At 33.2% G+C, this 18418-nt stretch overlaps 1 protein-coding gene across 4 annotated transcripts in view; it reads right to left on the bottom strand.

The window, feature by feature from the left end:
• Positions 1 to 247: 247 nt before the first annotated feature.
• Positions 248 to 18418, bottom strand: part of LOC132740848 (zinc finger protein 652-like) — a 37532-nt gene continuing 19361 nt past the window's right edge. For 3 of the 4 annotated variants that reach the window (XM_060728887.1, XM_060728888.1, XM_060728886.1), the window contains exon 4: positions 13005 to 17289. In XM_060728887.1, the coding sequence (XP_060584870.1) occupies positions 15377 to 17289 (1913 nt within the window). In that variant the 3' untranslated portion in view covers positions 13005 to 15376. Of the gene's footprint in view, positions 1191 to 1496; positions 3279 to 13004; positions 17290 to 18418 lie in introns of those variants that run through there. The other variant, XM_060728889.1, reaches the window with a different exon arrangement.

Raw genomic sequence — 18418 nt, 5'->3', positions numbered from 1 at the left:
CTGTAGACAGGAGGAGATAACTGTATCAAGCATTTTGACAGAATTATGCCCCTTTTTCGACTTAGAATTTACGTTAAAGTTTTTGTAATACCTCAAATATTTTCAAAGTCCATTGACATATGGCTTTGAAACTTTCCATCATTACCCCAACCTGTAAACAGGAGGAGGAGGAGGTAACTGTATCAAGCCTTTTTTTTTACTATCAAGCACTAAGAATAGTCGAGCGTTGCTGTCCTACCGACAGCTCTTGTTTAAAATTTATTTTACCCATCTGGTGGTGTTACTGTTTCAAGTCTTTATAGGAAATACTCTGTGTATTAATGACATAATACTGTAGACTGGTAGTACACACAATCATAGTTAGAACAGTAAAATATAGCAACTGCATCAAACACAAACAAGTTAAGTAATAAAATAAAATAAAAGAAAAAATATTGTTTTTTTCTACTTAATTATAACAAAAAAGAATTTCAAGTTTACCTTGCTACCTTTAACATGATCCCAATATGATCTATCCCAAAAACCTTGTATTACCACAAACCTTGTATTACTACAGTTATCCCAAATGTATCTCTAAACATATCTACTAAATTTTTGAAAAATTTCTTTGCATACAATTAATTGAATCCCTCCATGTACAAGTACAATTATAATTAAGAAAAGAAATGAAACAAATTATAACTACATGCTCTCCCCTACCATACTATGATATTTACTAGGCCTTTTATATGTTTTTTACCCAACTTTTTACATTGAAAGACAGTTTAAAACTTTGAAATATATATTACCCCTCTTATTATTTGTACAGACCAAAAAACAGGTGACATTTGAAAAAGTGTGTTTGTAAAAAAAAAAGAAAAAAAAGATTGTACCTTATGAAACATAATAAATAAATTCATACATATGTTTTTTCAATGAACTTCACTGCACAGCCAGTTTTCTGGTACAGATCATAATTATGGCTTTTTCAATTAACTGCACTGCCTGGCCAGTTTTCTGGTACAGATTATATGTTTTTACAATTAACTTCACTACCAGGCCAGTTTTCCAGTACAGATCATATGGCTTTTTCAATTAACTTCACTTCCCAGCCAGTTTTCTGGTACAGATTATCTTGTTTTTCAATTAACTTCACTGCCTGGCCAGTTTTCTGGTACAGATCTTATGGCTTTTTCAATTAACTTCACTGCCTGGCCAGTTTTCTGGTACAGATTATCTTGTTTTTCAATTAACTTCACTACCCGGCCAGTTTTCTGGTACAGTTTATCTGGTTTTTCAATTAACTTCACTGCCTGGCCAGTTTTCTGGTACAGTTTATCTGGTTTTTCAATTAACTTAACTTCCCAGCCAGTTTTCTGGTACAGTTTATCTGGTTTTTCAATTAACTTCACTTCCCAGCCAGTTTTCTGGTACAGTTTATCTGGTTTTTCAATTAACTTCACTTCCTGGCCAGTTTTCTGGTACAGATTATCTTGTTTTTCAATTAACTTCACTACCCGGCCAGTTTTCCGGTACAGATACAGCAGTTATTGTGTCCGATATAAAATTAGGGACATTTAACGTGCTGGATGGTAACCCTATAGTGTAAAAAAATAAACTTGTGTTTGCTCCATCTGATGGTATAACAGATAAATCAGTAGGGTCGGCCATCACAGAATCTGCATTTTGACTGGAAATATTTAGATCCTCGTGATCCAATATAGCTGCATCCCCTAACATCGGAGTACTTGTTAGTGGAGTATTGACTAAATACTTTACATTGGGAGACATGTTGGTGAACGAAAAGCTTGAATGTAATTGCGAAGCATTTAGGACATTTTCTGAAGTAGCCACTTGAAAATCATGTCCTGTTTTTGCTGTATCTGACAAATCTAAAGCCATATTCTGTTTGGATGTCTTTTTGGCTAAATTACGTGCAAGGTGTTTCCGTCCTTTATGATTTCGCATATGACTAGAATAACTGAGACCAACATCTGTTGTGAAATCGCAAAAACGGCAAGTGAAGATCCTGTTGAAGGTGTGACGATTCTGTATGTGTTTAGAAAGACTTCTTGCAGATCGTAATTTTTTGGCACATATTTTACACGTATGTTCTCGCTTTTTATGCCTGATCATATGCTGATCAAAACAATTTTTCATTGCAGTTGTGTAAGAACATTTATCGCACTTAAATCGATCTTTGAAATTGTGCGAGAAAACATGCCTCCTCATTGTATGGTAACTTTTAAAAGAGTTACCACATTCTTTACAAATGTAATCTTTCGATTCTTTGTGAACATCTCCATGTCGGTCCATGTCCTTTTTAGCCGAGAAAGCTTTTCCACACACATTACAGAGGAATGGTTTAATACCGAGATGTCTTGTAACATGTTCTGTTAAGTCTTTTACATTTCTACTGATCGTCTGGCAATCTTTAACTGTGCAATAGTATGGTTTTGATGGATCTTTGGTACATGGGTGTTCATTCTTTTCTGATTCAGTTAAAAAATACAACAAACAATCTAAGCATTGGAAAGATTTCTTCACCTTTTTACAGAAGAACTTTTTATGCAGCTTTAGTTCATGATCATAATCAACTTGTTTACCACAATCTATACATAACAGCCCTAGTCCTCCATCTTCATTATGTTCTGATGCTATATGTAAATTGAGTGGAGCGCGATTTTTAAACTTTTTACCACATCTAAAACAGTCATAATTATAACGAACACCCGCATTTTGAATCTGTTTTGTACTCTGTTTTAATTTTTCACGATTTGTTGCAATCTTTCTAATTTTCTCAGTATCTTCGTAATTGTCATTTGATTCGGCAACGAGGCTTGACAAGGCATCATCGCCACTGAAAAACTCTAATTTATTTCCTTCAACATTTTCAACATTTACACATGCTAGTCTTGTCTCTTCAAACAGATTTCCATAATCTGTGTCAAAACTAATAACCTCCGGAGCACAGTCAACCCTCTCTGCACTGGTCTCGTCCGTATTCTTTTCACTAATTTTCTTCTTCTCCTCCTCATTTTCAATATCTTGTGGAGCTCCTCCTAAATTGTTAGATAATTGGTTGGAGTTACTATTCAAGCAAGATGATCTACCTTTATATGCAGTTAAAGGCGGCTCAGGTGTCACTTTCTCTAAATTGTCAATACCACCAACCTGAGGAGGATTCTTTACTATAACATGTTGTAAATGTTGCTTTCTGTTTCTTTTGGCTTTTATTGTATACTTTAAACTGGAAGTTGGACTGTCATGTTTGTGAAATATCCTCTTAAATATGGTAGCTGAAAAATATATATAAAGAAAATTACATTTTTTTTGGTTAGGTTTTTTGTCGCACCAACACCATATGGCGACTTTCCAGCTTTACTGGCGGAGGGTGATCTCAGGTGCCCCTCTGTTTATATTTCAGGAAAGAACAGGCACCTCAGTAGAACCAATGATGTTCGGTATGTTAGTCAGACAGCTTTCTCACATGTAGAGTGCAGCTCAAACTTACAGTGGTGAGAGGCAAGTGGTTTGAAGTCAACAACCTTAACCACTCTGCTACAGATACCGCAGTATGAAAAGTAGTAAGCATACCCTGTTACTTTGAAAGAGATAAAATATCACTACAAATATATTGGGTTATTACTACATTTTGAGCAGAATCAAACAACACTTATAAACACTCTCAACTGAAAGTGCATTACCAAAATACATGTAGTGTAAAGCTATACATGTAACTTGCATAATAAACTGTAAACAAAAGTGACTTTGTCACAAAATACTCGTGTCACAAATAGTGGAGAAGTGGGCAATAAAAAGAGTGGCAAGCAAGTTGGTCCTTAACCTCGATTGCAGGGCCCTAAATTTTATGCGCAACACTCAGCCTCATGACATAGAGACGCGGTTTATGTCTGAGACTTGGCTTCAGGAAACTGCCATGTTTGCACTTCATGATGACTTTTATGTTGGCATCTCATTATGACTGCCATGCTGGCACTTCATGATGACTGCCATGTTGGCACTTCATAAATAATTGTCATTTTCGCCTTTCAAACAAATGCTTTTTTTTTGGCAATTCATAGGCTAGCACATTGCCTTAAAAATTAATTCATAAGACAATTGCCTTTTTAGCTCTTTATTACTTAAAGTCTGGTCAATATGCATAATATATTTGAGGGCTACTTGATAGTACATTTAAAGGGCAGGCAATGCATTATCACATGTGACACTCATCATAATTGTCAGTGGCACTCATCACTATTACCAGTCACACTCATCATTATTGTCAGTGGCACCCCTCATCAATTCCAGATGCACAATACCAGTGACAGTCAACACTATTGTCAGTGTCACTTATCATTATTGACAGTTGCACTCACCCTTATTCAATAGTGCCAGTGGCATTCTGCAATATAACCTGTGGCATTCATTACTGCCAGTGGCACTCTTCACTATAACCTGTGACACTCATCATTATTGCCACTTACACTCATTATTCAATAGTGCCAGTGGCACTCTGCATTATAACCTGTGACACTCATCATTATTGCCACTTACACTCATTATCTAATAGTGCCAGTGGCACTCTTCAATATTACCTGTGACACTCATCATTATTGCCACTTACACTCATTATCTAATAGTGCCAGTGGCACTCTTCAATATAACCTGTGACACTCATCATTATTGCCACTTACACTCATTATCTAATAGTGCCAGTGGCACTCTTCAATATAACCTGTGACACTCATCATTATTGCCACTTACACTCATTATCTAATAGTGCCAGTGGCACTCTGCATTATAACCTGTGACACTCATCATTATTGCCACTTACACTCATTATCTAATAGTGCCAGTGGCACTCTTCAATATTACCTGTGACACTCATTATTGCCACTTACACTCATTATCTAATAGTGCCAGTGACACTCTTCAATATAACCTGTGACACTCATCATTATTGCCACTTACACTCATTATTCAATAGTGCCAGTGGCACTCTGCATTATAACCTGTGACACTCATCATTATTTCTAGTGGCACTCTCTTTTCTATAACCTGTGGCACTCATCACTATTACACTCATCATTGCCAGTGCCACATTTCACTATAACCAGATGCACTCATCATTATTGCCAGTAGCACTCTCCACTAAATAACCTGTGACACTTGTGCCACACAGAAAATTAAGATAAAGAAAGACAAAGTTTATTATGATTGTTTATTTAAGAGATATTAAGACACAAAAAATGTGATTTCTACCTAAATACTTCTATATTATCAAAAATATCTTTTTTTATGAAATATAAAATATTATTTTTTCTATTATTTCTAAAACTAAACCTTTATAAACTGAAAAATTTGCTACATAATTCTAATTTAACAAAAAAGAAAACCAAAAACAAAAGGCTATTTCATATAAGACATATTATCAGAATCACAAAAAAAATCCACCCTCATTTTTTCAACTTTCAGGGTTCAACAACATTTTATAACATACACAAGAACACAGGTAATAATGTGTTATTTGTGGCCTCTAATGATATTTTGTAAACCTTATATATGATCATGAAGATGCCAGTAAATTAAATAACTCTGGTACTGACCAGAGATCAAAAATTCCACTTGTCAGCTTGTAATTGTGAGTAGAATTTAAGTGTATTTGATGCAGGTTGAGTAGAAAATGTTGCCTGCACATTGGATTTCACTCTGAAATTATTTTTAGATATGCCGGATTGTCACTTTTGTGGTAAAAAAATTTCAGATCTCAAAAAAAAAAAATGCACACTAATTAATCAATTACCGGTAAGTATCAGACAATATAGAAGTGTTGTTTACTTTACTTGCTATGCATTTTCAATGTTTGATGTGATTTATTGTAATTATCAACAGTATTAAAATACCAGATCTTTATCAGGTAGTAATGCCCTATCTCTATAAATGATAATCCTATATGAAATAGCCTGTTATTGTATTAATATATCAAAACAAATATCTGAATTCCATAAATCATCAAAAAAATCAAATTTCAACCTTACAAACAAATCATTCATTTCATTAAGCTACATGACATCAGTTTTTTATCAGTTATTGAAAGGATGAAAATATAACCAATGATTATAAAAATTCAAAACTCACATAATACAGATAGTAGCAGAAAGAAAGCAATAAGCCTGCGAAAAAAAGTGCTAAAACTCTTGCATTAACTTAGCACACAAAAAATATAGCATAGGTATTTCAATAGATCTTTTATCATATAAAATAATCAGACATGGAAGACAATTGATAACTCTAAATACTGCCCAGACACCAATGTACCAATGTTAAAACATTCAAATCTTTATCTGCAATGTACAATATCTGCTAATTATAATTATATAAATCATTGATATTTTAATCTAATCAGAAATCTAATTTAGTAATATATGTCAATGCATATTGATAAATCAAAGTAACTGCAACAAAACATACAATATATCAAATTGACATTTCTTTCAAATTGCCCAGCTCCCAGAAATTATTTAAGGTAAATTTTCACCTTTCAATTTTATTCTTCTTCATTACAGATATAAAATCAATTAAATCAGTACCAATCAAATAAGCACATTAAAATTTCATAAAACAAAGTTGGTAAAAGACCTTCAAAACCGATAAAATATTTTCAATAAAACCAATAATTCTTTCACTTAAACCCAATCGAATCCATTCAAGTCAACTGAATTGTTTTTATTTATAAAATAAATTCCATAATATAAAAATGTTATTTCCATAAAATCCACTAGAATCTGTTCTTTAAAACAAACATTTTTTTTAAACAAAACTTATGAATGATTTTCATTTGATATAAAAACTACGAAATTCATACAAGAAAGCCACACAAAGTATGACTCATCAATGTCATAATGATCAAACATTTCATAAAACAGGTTGTACTGTAACAGGTTAAATATAACACATGCACACTTGTATAATAAACACTGTGTCTAACTGGTAAAGCTAGCATCTGGAAATAACAACCATAGCCATCAAACAAACATACCAGTGAATTTTGGTCAAAAACATTCAAAATATTTCCCAATAATCATGGGCTAACAGTTGAACTCAGTTTGGGGAAAAAAACAACAACTTAACATGGACTTTATCACTGAGCACATCCGTCAACTCATGATACCTGTTACACACCGTGAAGTATTACCTTATTTAATGAATATACCTGAAATAACAGCCACCTGATTAACAACAATACTTTATAAGAAGCTGTGTAAACCAGTCCCCTTTTCCATGATTATTGGTAAAATTTCTGACCCGGAGAAAACAACATATTATGCGGATCCAAAAACTACAAAAACTGAAAACATCTTTTTATATATATATTTTTTTTTTTTGGTTGCCAAAAGCAATAAATGGAACTACGTCAAATCATAGTTACAAATGCTTCACAGTACTTTCTCAAAATTTTACAGAAGTTACTTTTGTAATATAAACAGAAACACATCATTTACCACATCACACTCTGGGTTTACATTCACAAACAAAACTTTGTTACAATTCAAATCACACATTTTAAAGAAATTTCCTGATCAAAATAACATGTCCAATGCCGCTATGTGAATTAATACAAAATGTCATTGAATATAAAAAAAAATCCAGTAAACTATGAAGAAAGCATTACACTACAAGTTCAAATATTCAGTACTTGTTAATAACCATTATACATGAGTTAGTCACACTAATGATGCCTGGCATAGTTATATTAAAATGAGCATATCAAAAAAATGGAATGCCAAAAGAAATGTATCACAATCTTATTAATATGAATAATATGTAAACAATGATCAAAACATTGGTCAAGAAGAATAGGTAAAAGAAATGAACTTGAAAACTGGTCTCAACTGGTATTTAACCAACACCAACACCTTAAATCTAACAAAGAATCATGACATTCAACTAGCTGTAAGATCTTATGGAACCTCCAAGACTTTAAACCATGACATTTCGACCTGTTGCAAATGAAAGACCATGACATTAGTGAGGCCATGATATCAGGAAATAAACCATGGAATTTTACATGAAGTAATGCCATCAAGCAAGTAACATGCCTAAAAAGGACTGCCATGGAATCTGCTATTATTGTATCATTTAAGGTCCACTAAAATCTGACATAAAAACCATGACATCATGTAACATACACAAGAAATCTGACATAAACCTCCTATTGATATCATGCAAAGTTCTCTGAAACCTGGATCGTATAGACAGATTAATAGATGGTTCCAGAAACCAGACATTGTTGTTGGTTGAAACATATTTATTTAAGCTCGATTGCGAAACAAGTTCTTGCAACTTATATTAATCACTTTCGAGTCTGCTTCCTGGAACCAACCAGTACTGGTGTCATATGAATAAACATGGTCGTGACCTGAGTAGGGCTCGAACCCATGATCTCTGGGTTGAGAGGCAGATACCTTAACCACTAGGCTACCACTCCCCTCAGACATTGATGTTATATTGATAACAACAAATTGATATGTAGCTCATCCTTAACTGATTCAAATCCAGCTCTCTAGTGTATCAAAATACTGTAACATAAGAGAAATGACCACATTTACTGAAAAGAAAACCCCAAACAAACAAACAAAACATCTAAAATATCACTCATTCAATGCAAACATGAAGCAAACTAGTGTATAATAATGAAACAAATGATCTCTATGTTATTATATAATGTACAATTATGAAACAAATCAACTCTATGTAAGTCATATATCTATATATATAAATATATACAATTTTGTCTCTCAAAATAAAATGTATTTACAAATGTTAACAAGTTATAAAATATTTTCTGCATAGATAAAATTAATGTAAATGTATTAGTTTCTTGCATTACTAGCTGTTAAAATGGAATGTTTGAATAGAAAAACAAATGTATCAATAACTTTACATGTTATAATAAAAACATTAAAAACAATTATTTACTATATAAACGCAATGGACCTGTAATGATAATTGGCAATTTTCAAATATTAACAAAATTTCTTGGAAAAACTGTCATTACACAGTGAAATGTTGAAATTCAAGACGTTATACCTATTAATTCAATTAATCATACACATATTATCTTTAGTAACGAGTGAATGCTGTAATCAGTATAATATCTGCAAATAGTTTAAGAAAACAGAGATGTCCAAACATAGCTGAATAAATGTACGTATGTCAAAACTTATGTAAGAAGTATACACAATGTAACTAGTTGAACTATTTACAATTGCCAGAATTATACACAGTATCCCCCCACCCCCCCTCCTCCTCAATTTTTTCTTTGTGCTCACTGGTAAGGTGATATGGGACTTTCTAGGTTTTCTGAAGGCAGAGGACCTCAGGTGCCTCTCAGAATATTATTTCAGGTGCGGGTAGGCACCCCAAGAAGAATCACGGACATTTAGTAGCTTCCTCAGAATAAAGTATACAAACTCACTTGTGGGATTTGAACCACAACAGTGAGTGACCAGTGGCTAAGTCGAGCATTGTTACTTCTTTAATTATTTACTCAATAGGTATTGTATAAACTATATATGATTAATTTAGTGAATGCCCGAATTCAACAGGTAATAGATACAGTTTACATGGAAGTGACTGCAGGAATTCAAAACATAGCCAATGCAATTTACATACAGAAATGATTTGTAATTAGTGAATGCCAAAAGAAATCACAGGTGAAATACATGTGAACAGTTCAACAATTAATGACTGCTGAAACAAAGGGAATACACTGTGAATAGTCTATCAATTAGTAAAATGCTGGAATTTAAAGGAGTTTATCATATGAACATACTAATTCAATAATGTTAAAACATTACAGGTGAAATACCCATCCTCATGAAAACTGCCAATTGTCATTACAGGTAAAAGTTCCAATTCACCTACATGTATACAGTATTTAAGTATATATACTGAAATTTTCCGTTATCACTGCACTAAGGAGTCTTATATCATAAAATGATATATTACCTTTAGTGTATTATTGTGTTAATGTACCTTTAAAGAGAAATCATACAATATAGATTTCAATACCTCTAATGCTCTCTGAAGTAGAGCACTGGAAATATCAACAAAATTATAGTCAATATCTACATGAACCAATTACAAACTTTCAAATATATGGACACTTTTTCTTCATGGAAGATAAATCTAAAACTGACTCTTCTAACTTATATGTTGAGTAGTATATATTACAAAAGAAGTGTGAATGCAGGCATAAATTTCTGTGTCTCTTTCAATTACAAATTATTTCAAATTAAGTAAGAACAAGAGCGATCAGTAATCACATGTGTCGCCTCATGATGGCCAATTTCATGTTGGGACAAATTTTGTGACAGACGGACAGACGGACGGACAGTGCACAACTAGACTTGGTACTGATCATTCCTGTAAAGTTTGGATGAAATTGCACCAGTAGTTTATGAGGAGTAGTCCGGACAAGCTTTTGTGTATCTGGCAACACACAGAAAAAGAAACCTTTTAATCAAAGGGCCATAACTCGGCCAAAAATCATTCAACCGGAAAACCCGTGCAATATGCGCAAGGACTTGAGCTACAGATCAATCCTGTAAAGTTTCAATGAAATTGCATTAGTGGTATAAGAGAAGTAGTCCGGACAAACTTTAAAATTAAAAATTATAAAAGGGCCATAACTCTGACAAAAATCATTGAACCGGAAAATGCTGACAATATGCACAACTAGACTTGGTACTGATCATTCCTGTAAAGTTTGGATGAAATTGCACTAGTAGTTTATGAGGAGTAGTCCGGACAAGTTTTGTGACGGACGCACGGACAGACAGACGGACAGACAGACAACGGAGAAGTGATCCCTATATGTCGCCACTACTCCGTAGAGGCGACACAAAAACCACACTTGATTCAAGATAACAGAAATTAATAAAGTGCTACATTTAATCCTTGTTTGATTTCTACATTTGTAACTTGTGATACTTCAATTTTCTGATTTTGGCTCTGTATTTGGAAGACTCCAAAAATGTACCATATATAATTGTACACATGAAAAAAATAAACAACGTAAGTTTACCTTATACAAATCAGGCTATTTTCATTTTCAGCAATGGTGAATAGTATTCTATATTATGCATGTATTGTATTGTTTTGTGTTTTTTTAAAGCGAAGGGAAAAAGCCACTAAATGTAAATGTACACACAAAAAGAAACTCTAGTGTTACCATAGTAACTGCAAATTGGACAATAAAAGCTACCCTGAGCAAAACAGTAAGATTGAGGTAAATACACAAAGCTCAATTAACCTAATATTACATTATGATGAATATTTGCATCTCAATACAAGATTATCCTACTTGCTGATTTATATACATGCAATTACAATAACCTTGAACTGAGACGACAACATATTGGTTAAAAAAATCTCAATGTAGCTATGAATTTATATTGTAAACAACAAATGTTGCACTATTATTTTAGTTTGTTTTTATGTTAATGAAAGTGCAACATGTTTTAAAAGTCTGACAAACAAATGTCAGAGTATCATTAACATTCTGAATCTTCAGGTGAAAACTTAATGCCAATGTCCTAGATTTAAATGGTAAACTTCAGGCCAATGTTCTTGGTTTAAATGATAGTCAAGTATAAAATATTGTTATCAGGTGATGTTTAAACAATCAAAATGTCGTTGTCAATCAAAATGTTAGAATGTCATAAGCAACAAAAAAATCTAAAATATCATTATTATGATTAGCGAGGTTCAACTATAAACAATTACAAAATATTTACTATTTTAGTATGTGTGTCTCTTAGAATTTCTTTTTTAAAAATGCAATAATGATTTAGACTGAGCTGAACTAATGGATCTTCAAGACTTATACTATTTTGAGAATGAAAATATTTTGTATATTCTTTAAATCCTTTTTGGAAAAAAAACCCAATGTTTTTAATGTCATATTATGCAAAAATGCTATTAAAATTACCAAGGAAACTTTTTTGGGGCTTGGTTTTCTGTCAAACCAACACTGTGAAGGTCTTATAGCAACTTTCTAGCTTTACTTATATAAAACCTCAGGTGCTCCTCTATGCATTTATATCAGACATGAGCGGGCAGCAGAATAGAACCATGCACAGAAGTTCCGTTAGCTACCTGGAAAGCTTCCTTGCATGAAACAATCCATAGTCACTTGTAGGAATCCAACTCACAGCTGTGATGGGCAAGTGGTTTGAAGTCAATGACCTTAACCACATGGCCACACACCTAGGAAACAAACCAACTTCTAAATAGGTTATTTTCTATTACTAACGTTTTTTGTCCACACATTTACTGTACACCGATAAAAAATACTGTAGACAGTATTTTATACATCATACATGCAATATAAAAACAGACCAATGGCTATCACACCAATTTGATAATGGAAGACTTTTATGATAACACTTTGATGTCCATAGCAACAATGACATAATCTTAATTCACATTACTTAATTTGTTTATAGAACTTGCCCAGTTTTAACTTCAGAAATAACCATTTGTTTTCAATATAAAAACTCAAATTCAGCAGTGAATAGTAAAATCTGATCAGTTAGAATGTTTGAAGTTTCTAAGTTAAAGAAAATGTCACTCAGCTAAGTTTGATAAAGATAATGACATAACTCTTGTTGTATATCTTTGGCTATAAAACTTAACAACTGACTTGTGTTCATTTAAATAAAATGTTTAAAGAACGGGTAACAATGATTGAAATGATGAAGTAACAATCTTTGCAACAGTTTAAAATACATTTACATATCCAATCTTTTAAAGACAGCATATACTATGTCACTATATATACATTATGGAATGTTTGGTTTTCAAAACACAAAAAAACTTCACAATTAAACCTTACATCTCATCAAAAATCAACAGGAAAAATACTGTCTGGATTAAATATAATACAACAAAGTTATTCTAAAAAAACTCAATAAAAAAAACTCAATAATAAAAAAAGAAATACAGCAAAAAACGCAGTTCTAAAATGTTTATACAGAAGAGGTTAGAAGGAAAATAATGCCCAGATAACAACTCTGCCGGGTTCGGGTCAGAAAAAGATAAACAAGAGAGCTTTCTAGGCTCTAAGCTGCTCACCTGAGTTATATCTCGTTTTGGGGGAATTTTTGCTTTTTTACATTAAGAGATCAGTCAGTATTTAAGTCAACATTTCCATACTCTTTGAATCATGATAAATTAAATTTTTTAATTTTAATTTAACTTATCATTATTTCTTATGATTTTTTTTTCACTGTAACCAAAGTAACCAAAATGTTTCAATCTGTATTATAGGAATGATTCACAGACAGTAATTATAAACACCTTCAACATTTATTTATCAGGACTATATCTGCATGTTTCAACTTCAAGGACATGGGGACATTCAATGGACAAGGAGAGATCACAATAACTCCAAATGCAACATTGTTAGCAGATGAAGTCAAATTATAAAACAGCAAAAATCTACATATATATATACAATAATAAAGTGCTTACAGTCCAAGTACAATAACATTGAATCTTTAAAAACTTTCTCCATGGTGTTTTACAAGTTAAAATAGTGTTTTAAAATTGTAACATCATCAATAAATGTTGTGAGATTAAAATCAAGTCAGTTTTTTTTTTCGTGCTTGCGTAAATTCCAGATTAAGCTGATGACACAGACCTTACTATATTTCCTAAATAATGTTTCAGTCTCCACAAGAACTTAACAACTTCCAAGCAAGACACACATGAAAAATGGAGAAGGACTCATTAACCTTTTGCTTTAAGCCATCACATATACTTAAGTGTTCAAGCCAATAACACTGTGGTCTTCACAATGTTATCCAAAAAGAATAAAATTCTTCCCAAATTGATAATTTTAGAAAAAATATAAACTTTATATACTGACTTTTCTAAATCACATGAATGAGTGAAGTCAATAAGAATAAACATTTTACTGTGATATCTCACAAGTTTAAAGCTAACATTACAGAAATCACTTCACAACTTTAAAGTTTTTAGTTAAAGCAAAAACTAAAGTTTTAACTTTTTGAGAATCTTTGGTATACTACTGACAGATTACCAATTAACTAAGCTATTTATAGTAACATATTCAAATGCACTGTGCAGACAATTTTGAAAATCAAAATACACTGTACCATGTTACTATAATTGATTATATAATAAATGAGCCGCGTCATGACAAAACCAACATAGTGCTTTTGCGACCAGCATGGATCCAGACCATCCACCCAGTCTGATCAGGAACCATACTGTTCGCTTACCAACCCTATAACAAGTAGAGAAACTGATAGTGAACAGCATGGATCCTGATCAGACTGCGCAGATGGTCTGGATCCATGCTGGTTGCAAACACACTATGTTGGTTTTGTCATGGCACGGCTCAAATTTGTATCACATACAAATTTTGTTAACAAATCAGGCACTCATTAAAACATGAACAAAATCGCGAATAAGAGCAAAGCTTTGCATGGTAAAACTTCACAAACCTAAGTCAATAAATTTTCATCTGTCTTATCATTTACATTGAATATATATATTTTCATTAACACAACATTAACATTAAAATTGAAATGAAATTGCATAGAGAAAGGGAAACAAACAAAAAAAGATAGTAAAGCTCAATACATACTAGTAGATATACATACATCAAAATGTAATAATGAACTAAATTTCTAAACAAAAAAAAGGAATTAAAGAAAAGATTAGACAAAATGAAAATCTTCCTAATGCCCTCTTCTTCTAAAGATCCTCATTCCAAGTCTCACAAAGTGAAGAATGCCGCCATCAAATGCTTAATTACAACAATCAAATTTTAAAGCTGGATTTTTACCCATCTAAGATTATCATAGTCATTTAGTATAATTTACAGCCACTTCCTGACAGTGTTTGAACTAGTCTTGTCAATTTGTCACAGTAAAATGACTTACTGATAAATTGCATTTGTTACAGTAAGCAACTGCTGGTAATAATGCCAGAGGAATATCCTATATTTTCCCCATTATAAATTCATCACAGTCAATTTTCTCACTTCTAGGGGATATTAATAACAGTCTGTTATAACATCATTCTATATTCTTATGTCAACTGGTTTTATACCATTTGTCACTCCAACACTACTACTTGTTTTCAATTTTCAGCATCTTAAAAATGTGAATGAATCACTTAAAAACACTTTTTGCTGTAAGTCAATTGTCAGAACAAAGAGAGGGGAAAAAAAGATTTAAAAAAAAAACACAAAAAAAAAGCAAAAAAAAAAAAATATTCCTACACCACAAAATGAAAATCAAACTGAAAAAGTTACATTGTGAAAATTTTCATTCATACAAAGCAACTTTTTTTCTCAAGCCACCATAGCCTGCTTAGCACCTACGGAAGCTGCTTCATTACTAAAAGACTCCGAGCCCTCAGCAATATTTCCCTCGTCAATCAGTAGAGCCCCTGAGATATTTGAGTTTGAATTAGAATCTGAAACATCTTGCCCATCTGGAAAGACTGGTTGACCAGCTTCAGGAAAAACTGCACCATTCAGGGCAGAAGGGTTGGCCACTGCTACACCTGCCATCTTGAGATCTTCGTCTTTAACTTTAGCTACATTTGGATTAGATATAATGGGTGTGTTGTCATGAATCTTCATATGTTTCTTCAGGTAAAGCTCGCACTTGAATTTACGATCACATACAGAGCAAGAATAGTTGAGGTCGTTGTTTCCTCGGCAAACCTGCTTGTGATTATGAAGATAGGATGAGCCATAAAATCGCTTTCCGCACTGCTGACACCAGAATGGTTTGGTATTAGTGTGCTTATTCATGTGCCCGTAATAATGCCCTGTGTGGTTAAACCCTTTACCACATACTTTGCAGAAGATACTGTACTGGCCCTCGTGCTGTTGCTTCTTATGCATCTCCATAGATGAGCGTGATGAAAACCGTTTGCCGCATTCTGGACAGCTCACAGTCTGACCCTCGTGCTTGACAAGAATATGGTCCTTCAATTTGTATTTAGAGAGGTAAGCCTTATCGCAGAGTTGACAATAATGCTTCTCTACTCTTCCTTTACATTTGTGTCGATTAAATGTATATTTTCTTGTGAACCCCGTGTCACATACGTCACAATAGAAACGGTACTTGTTTGGCCCGTTGAATGGCAGTGAAGCTTCTTGTGGATCTCGGAAGACTGTTGTGTCATCTAACCTTTTCCTTTTCTTTTTGGATGATTGTGGTGACATACCATCACTACTGTGTCCACCACTGGTTGGACTTGATACCTCTGTCTGTTGAGGCCCTGTGTCCTGAGGTGAAACAAGCATGCCTCCAGGTGCGGCTAACATATGTGGAGGAGTGTGATCATGAAACTTCAATGTTTGTCCCCCTGGTCCAATCATGAATGCCGAGGTTTGAGGGGATGGTCCACGTACATTGACCAGCTGAAGGCGAGGCATACCAGCAACAAATAATGGTGGTGGATTTCCACGTTGTTTCCCACTACCTGTTACCATCGGAGCTGATGAAGTGCCTTGATTATTTTGAGCAAATTGAAGAACAGGTGGTTGTCCTAAGAGGTTTCCAGATGATTGCTGATCATGAAAGATCAAATTTTGAGGTATTGCTATAGGCTTTGGAGAGATGAACTGTTCATTCGAATATAGGGAAATTGGTACAGCATTAGCATTGCTATCGTATTTAACAAGATTGTCCTGTCCTTTGGAACTGGCAACTTGTAACTGAGGTTTAGAGGTTGATAAATTATGAGGTTGATCTGGAGTAAAAACAGTGAGGTCCTGGGCCCCATCTTCATCTGATGATATTGTGTACTGGTTGGATTTCGGGTATTGTACTGGCACTTGCATTGGACTTGATGGAAGACCATTAGCTCGTTGCCCGTCAGGTTCAAGACTATTCAACACGTAATTATAACCTAGAGGATCGTTAACATCCATCGAGTTGTCATCATATGACTTCTCATCTCCTGTTTCCATGGTAACTTGTGCTGAAATCCCAGCGTCATACGCATTTCCTGTTTGTGCATTGACCTGAACAGACATTGGTTCTTGTTTAACACGAACAATGGCATCCTGTTTCTTTGTAGGCTCAGAACGACTTCGCCAGTTTGATTGCGTGAATTGTCTGCTTGACTTAGGGTCATAATCAGTATTGGTCTCGCTGTTTAAGGCATATTGCTCTATTTCCCCCAATTTCTGTGCCGATGCCGGTTTGCGCAGCGCCAGACATAGAGGCCCTCCATTCCCTGCGGCATCTGCAACAAAACAACATCGGCATGAAAATAAGGAACAAATAAAACAATAACATAATATGCGGAAATAAATGGTAAATAAAGAAACCAGGCGTATAATATGTGTAATTAGGTGTCAAAGAAATGAATAAAATGTTTAATGTTTATTAAATATACACCATAAAATGTTATTCTTCGACTGACATGTCTAACGTAAGCCTGTTTTAAAGCTTTGATTTGTGTAATGACACCATATTTCATTGTTATAATACAAGTATAATATTGTTTTTATTAAATGGCTTTATACCACTCCTATGTCATGGCTTATATCACAAATACATGTATATAAATTAAGACACGGTTGATATCTTCGATTCCAGGTTGTTTTCTAAAATTAGAATTTTTTTTCACTCAAGATATTGCAGTTAAAAATAACTTGATTTAATATATTATAGTTTACCATGGCAACACACATAGGTAAATTTTTTACTAATATGAAATTATTACATTATCCTCATTTTCAAAACTATTACTGAGTAAAGAATTCTATATTTTTGTTGGAATATACTTGTATGTTCACACAGTCATGCAATGTTCAGATACTTTCCAAATTTACTGGGAGAAGAAAATTAACATTAATATTGCTCAAATTGCTGAAATACAATCATTAGAAAATAAACTGCCTGAAGTATTTTGTCATCCTTTACTTCTTGTTTTGTTAAATATATAGTGATGATGGAAGACTAGACATATATCAGACATCTATCTATAGTATCCTTCAATATAAGATCACTTGTTGTGTTCATGTATATACTTCGTATAACAAATACCGAAAAGTTAAAGTAAACAAAGGTATACAAAGGAGAAAATGACTGAAAATACGTAAATAAAGAAAATAATAAAACACAACTGAATATGCAACAAAATACTCAAACAAAATAATTATATCAAAACAATAAAATAACAAAAAAGAAAGGAATAAAACGACAAAATAAAACCCATTCACAAAACACCAGTGAGCAAAGTCATTCTCTATAATAAGAAATAATTATAGTCATCATACATAGAGCTGCTGTCAAAATACGAGAAAAGATTTCAACTGTACAATGAAGATAGCATAACAACAACTGCTTCACAAAGATTACAACATATA

Source organism: Ruditapes philippinarum, unplaced genomic scaffold (genome assembly GCF_026571515.1).
Source record: "Ruditapes philippinarum isolate M1 unplaced genomic scaffold, ASM2657151v2 ctg393_1_1_1_1, whole genome shotgun sequence".
Classification (NCBI taxonomy): domain Eukaryota; kingdom Metazoa; phylum Mollusca; class Bivalvia; order Venerida; family Veneridae; genus Ruditapes; species Ruditapes philippinarum.
Note: the sequence above shows the minus strand (reverse complement) of the source record. Positions and strands in the feature narration are given on the sequence as shown.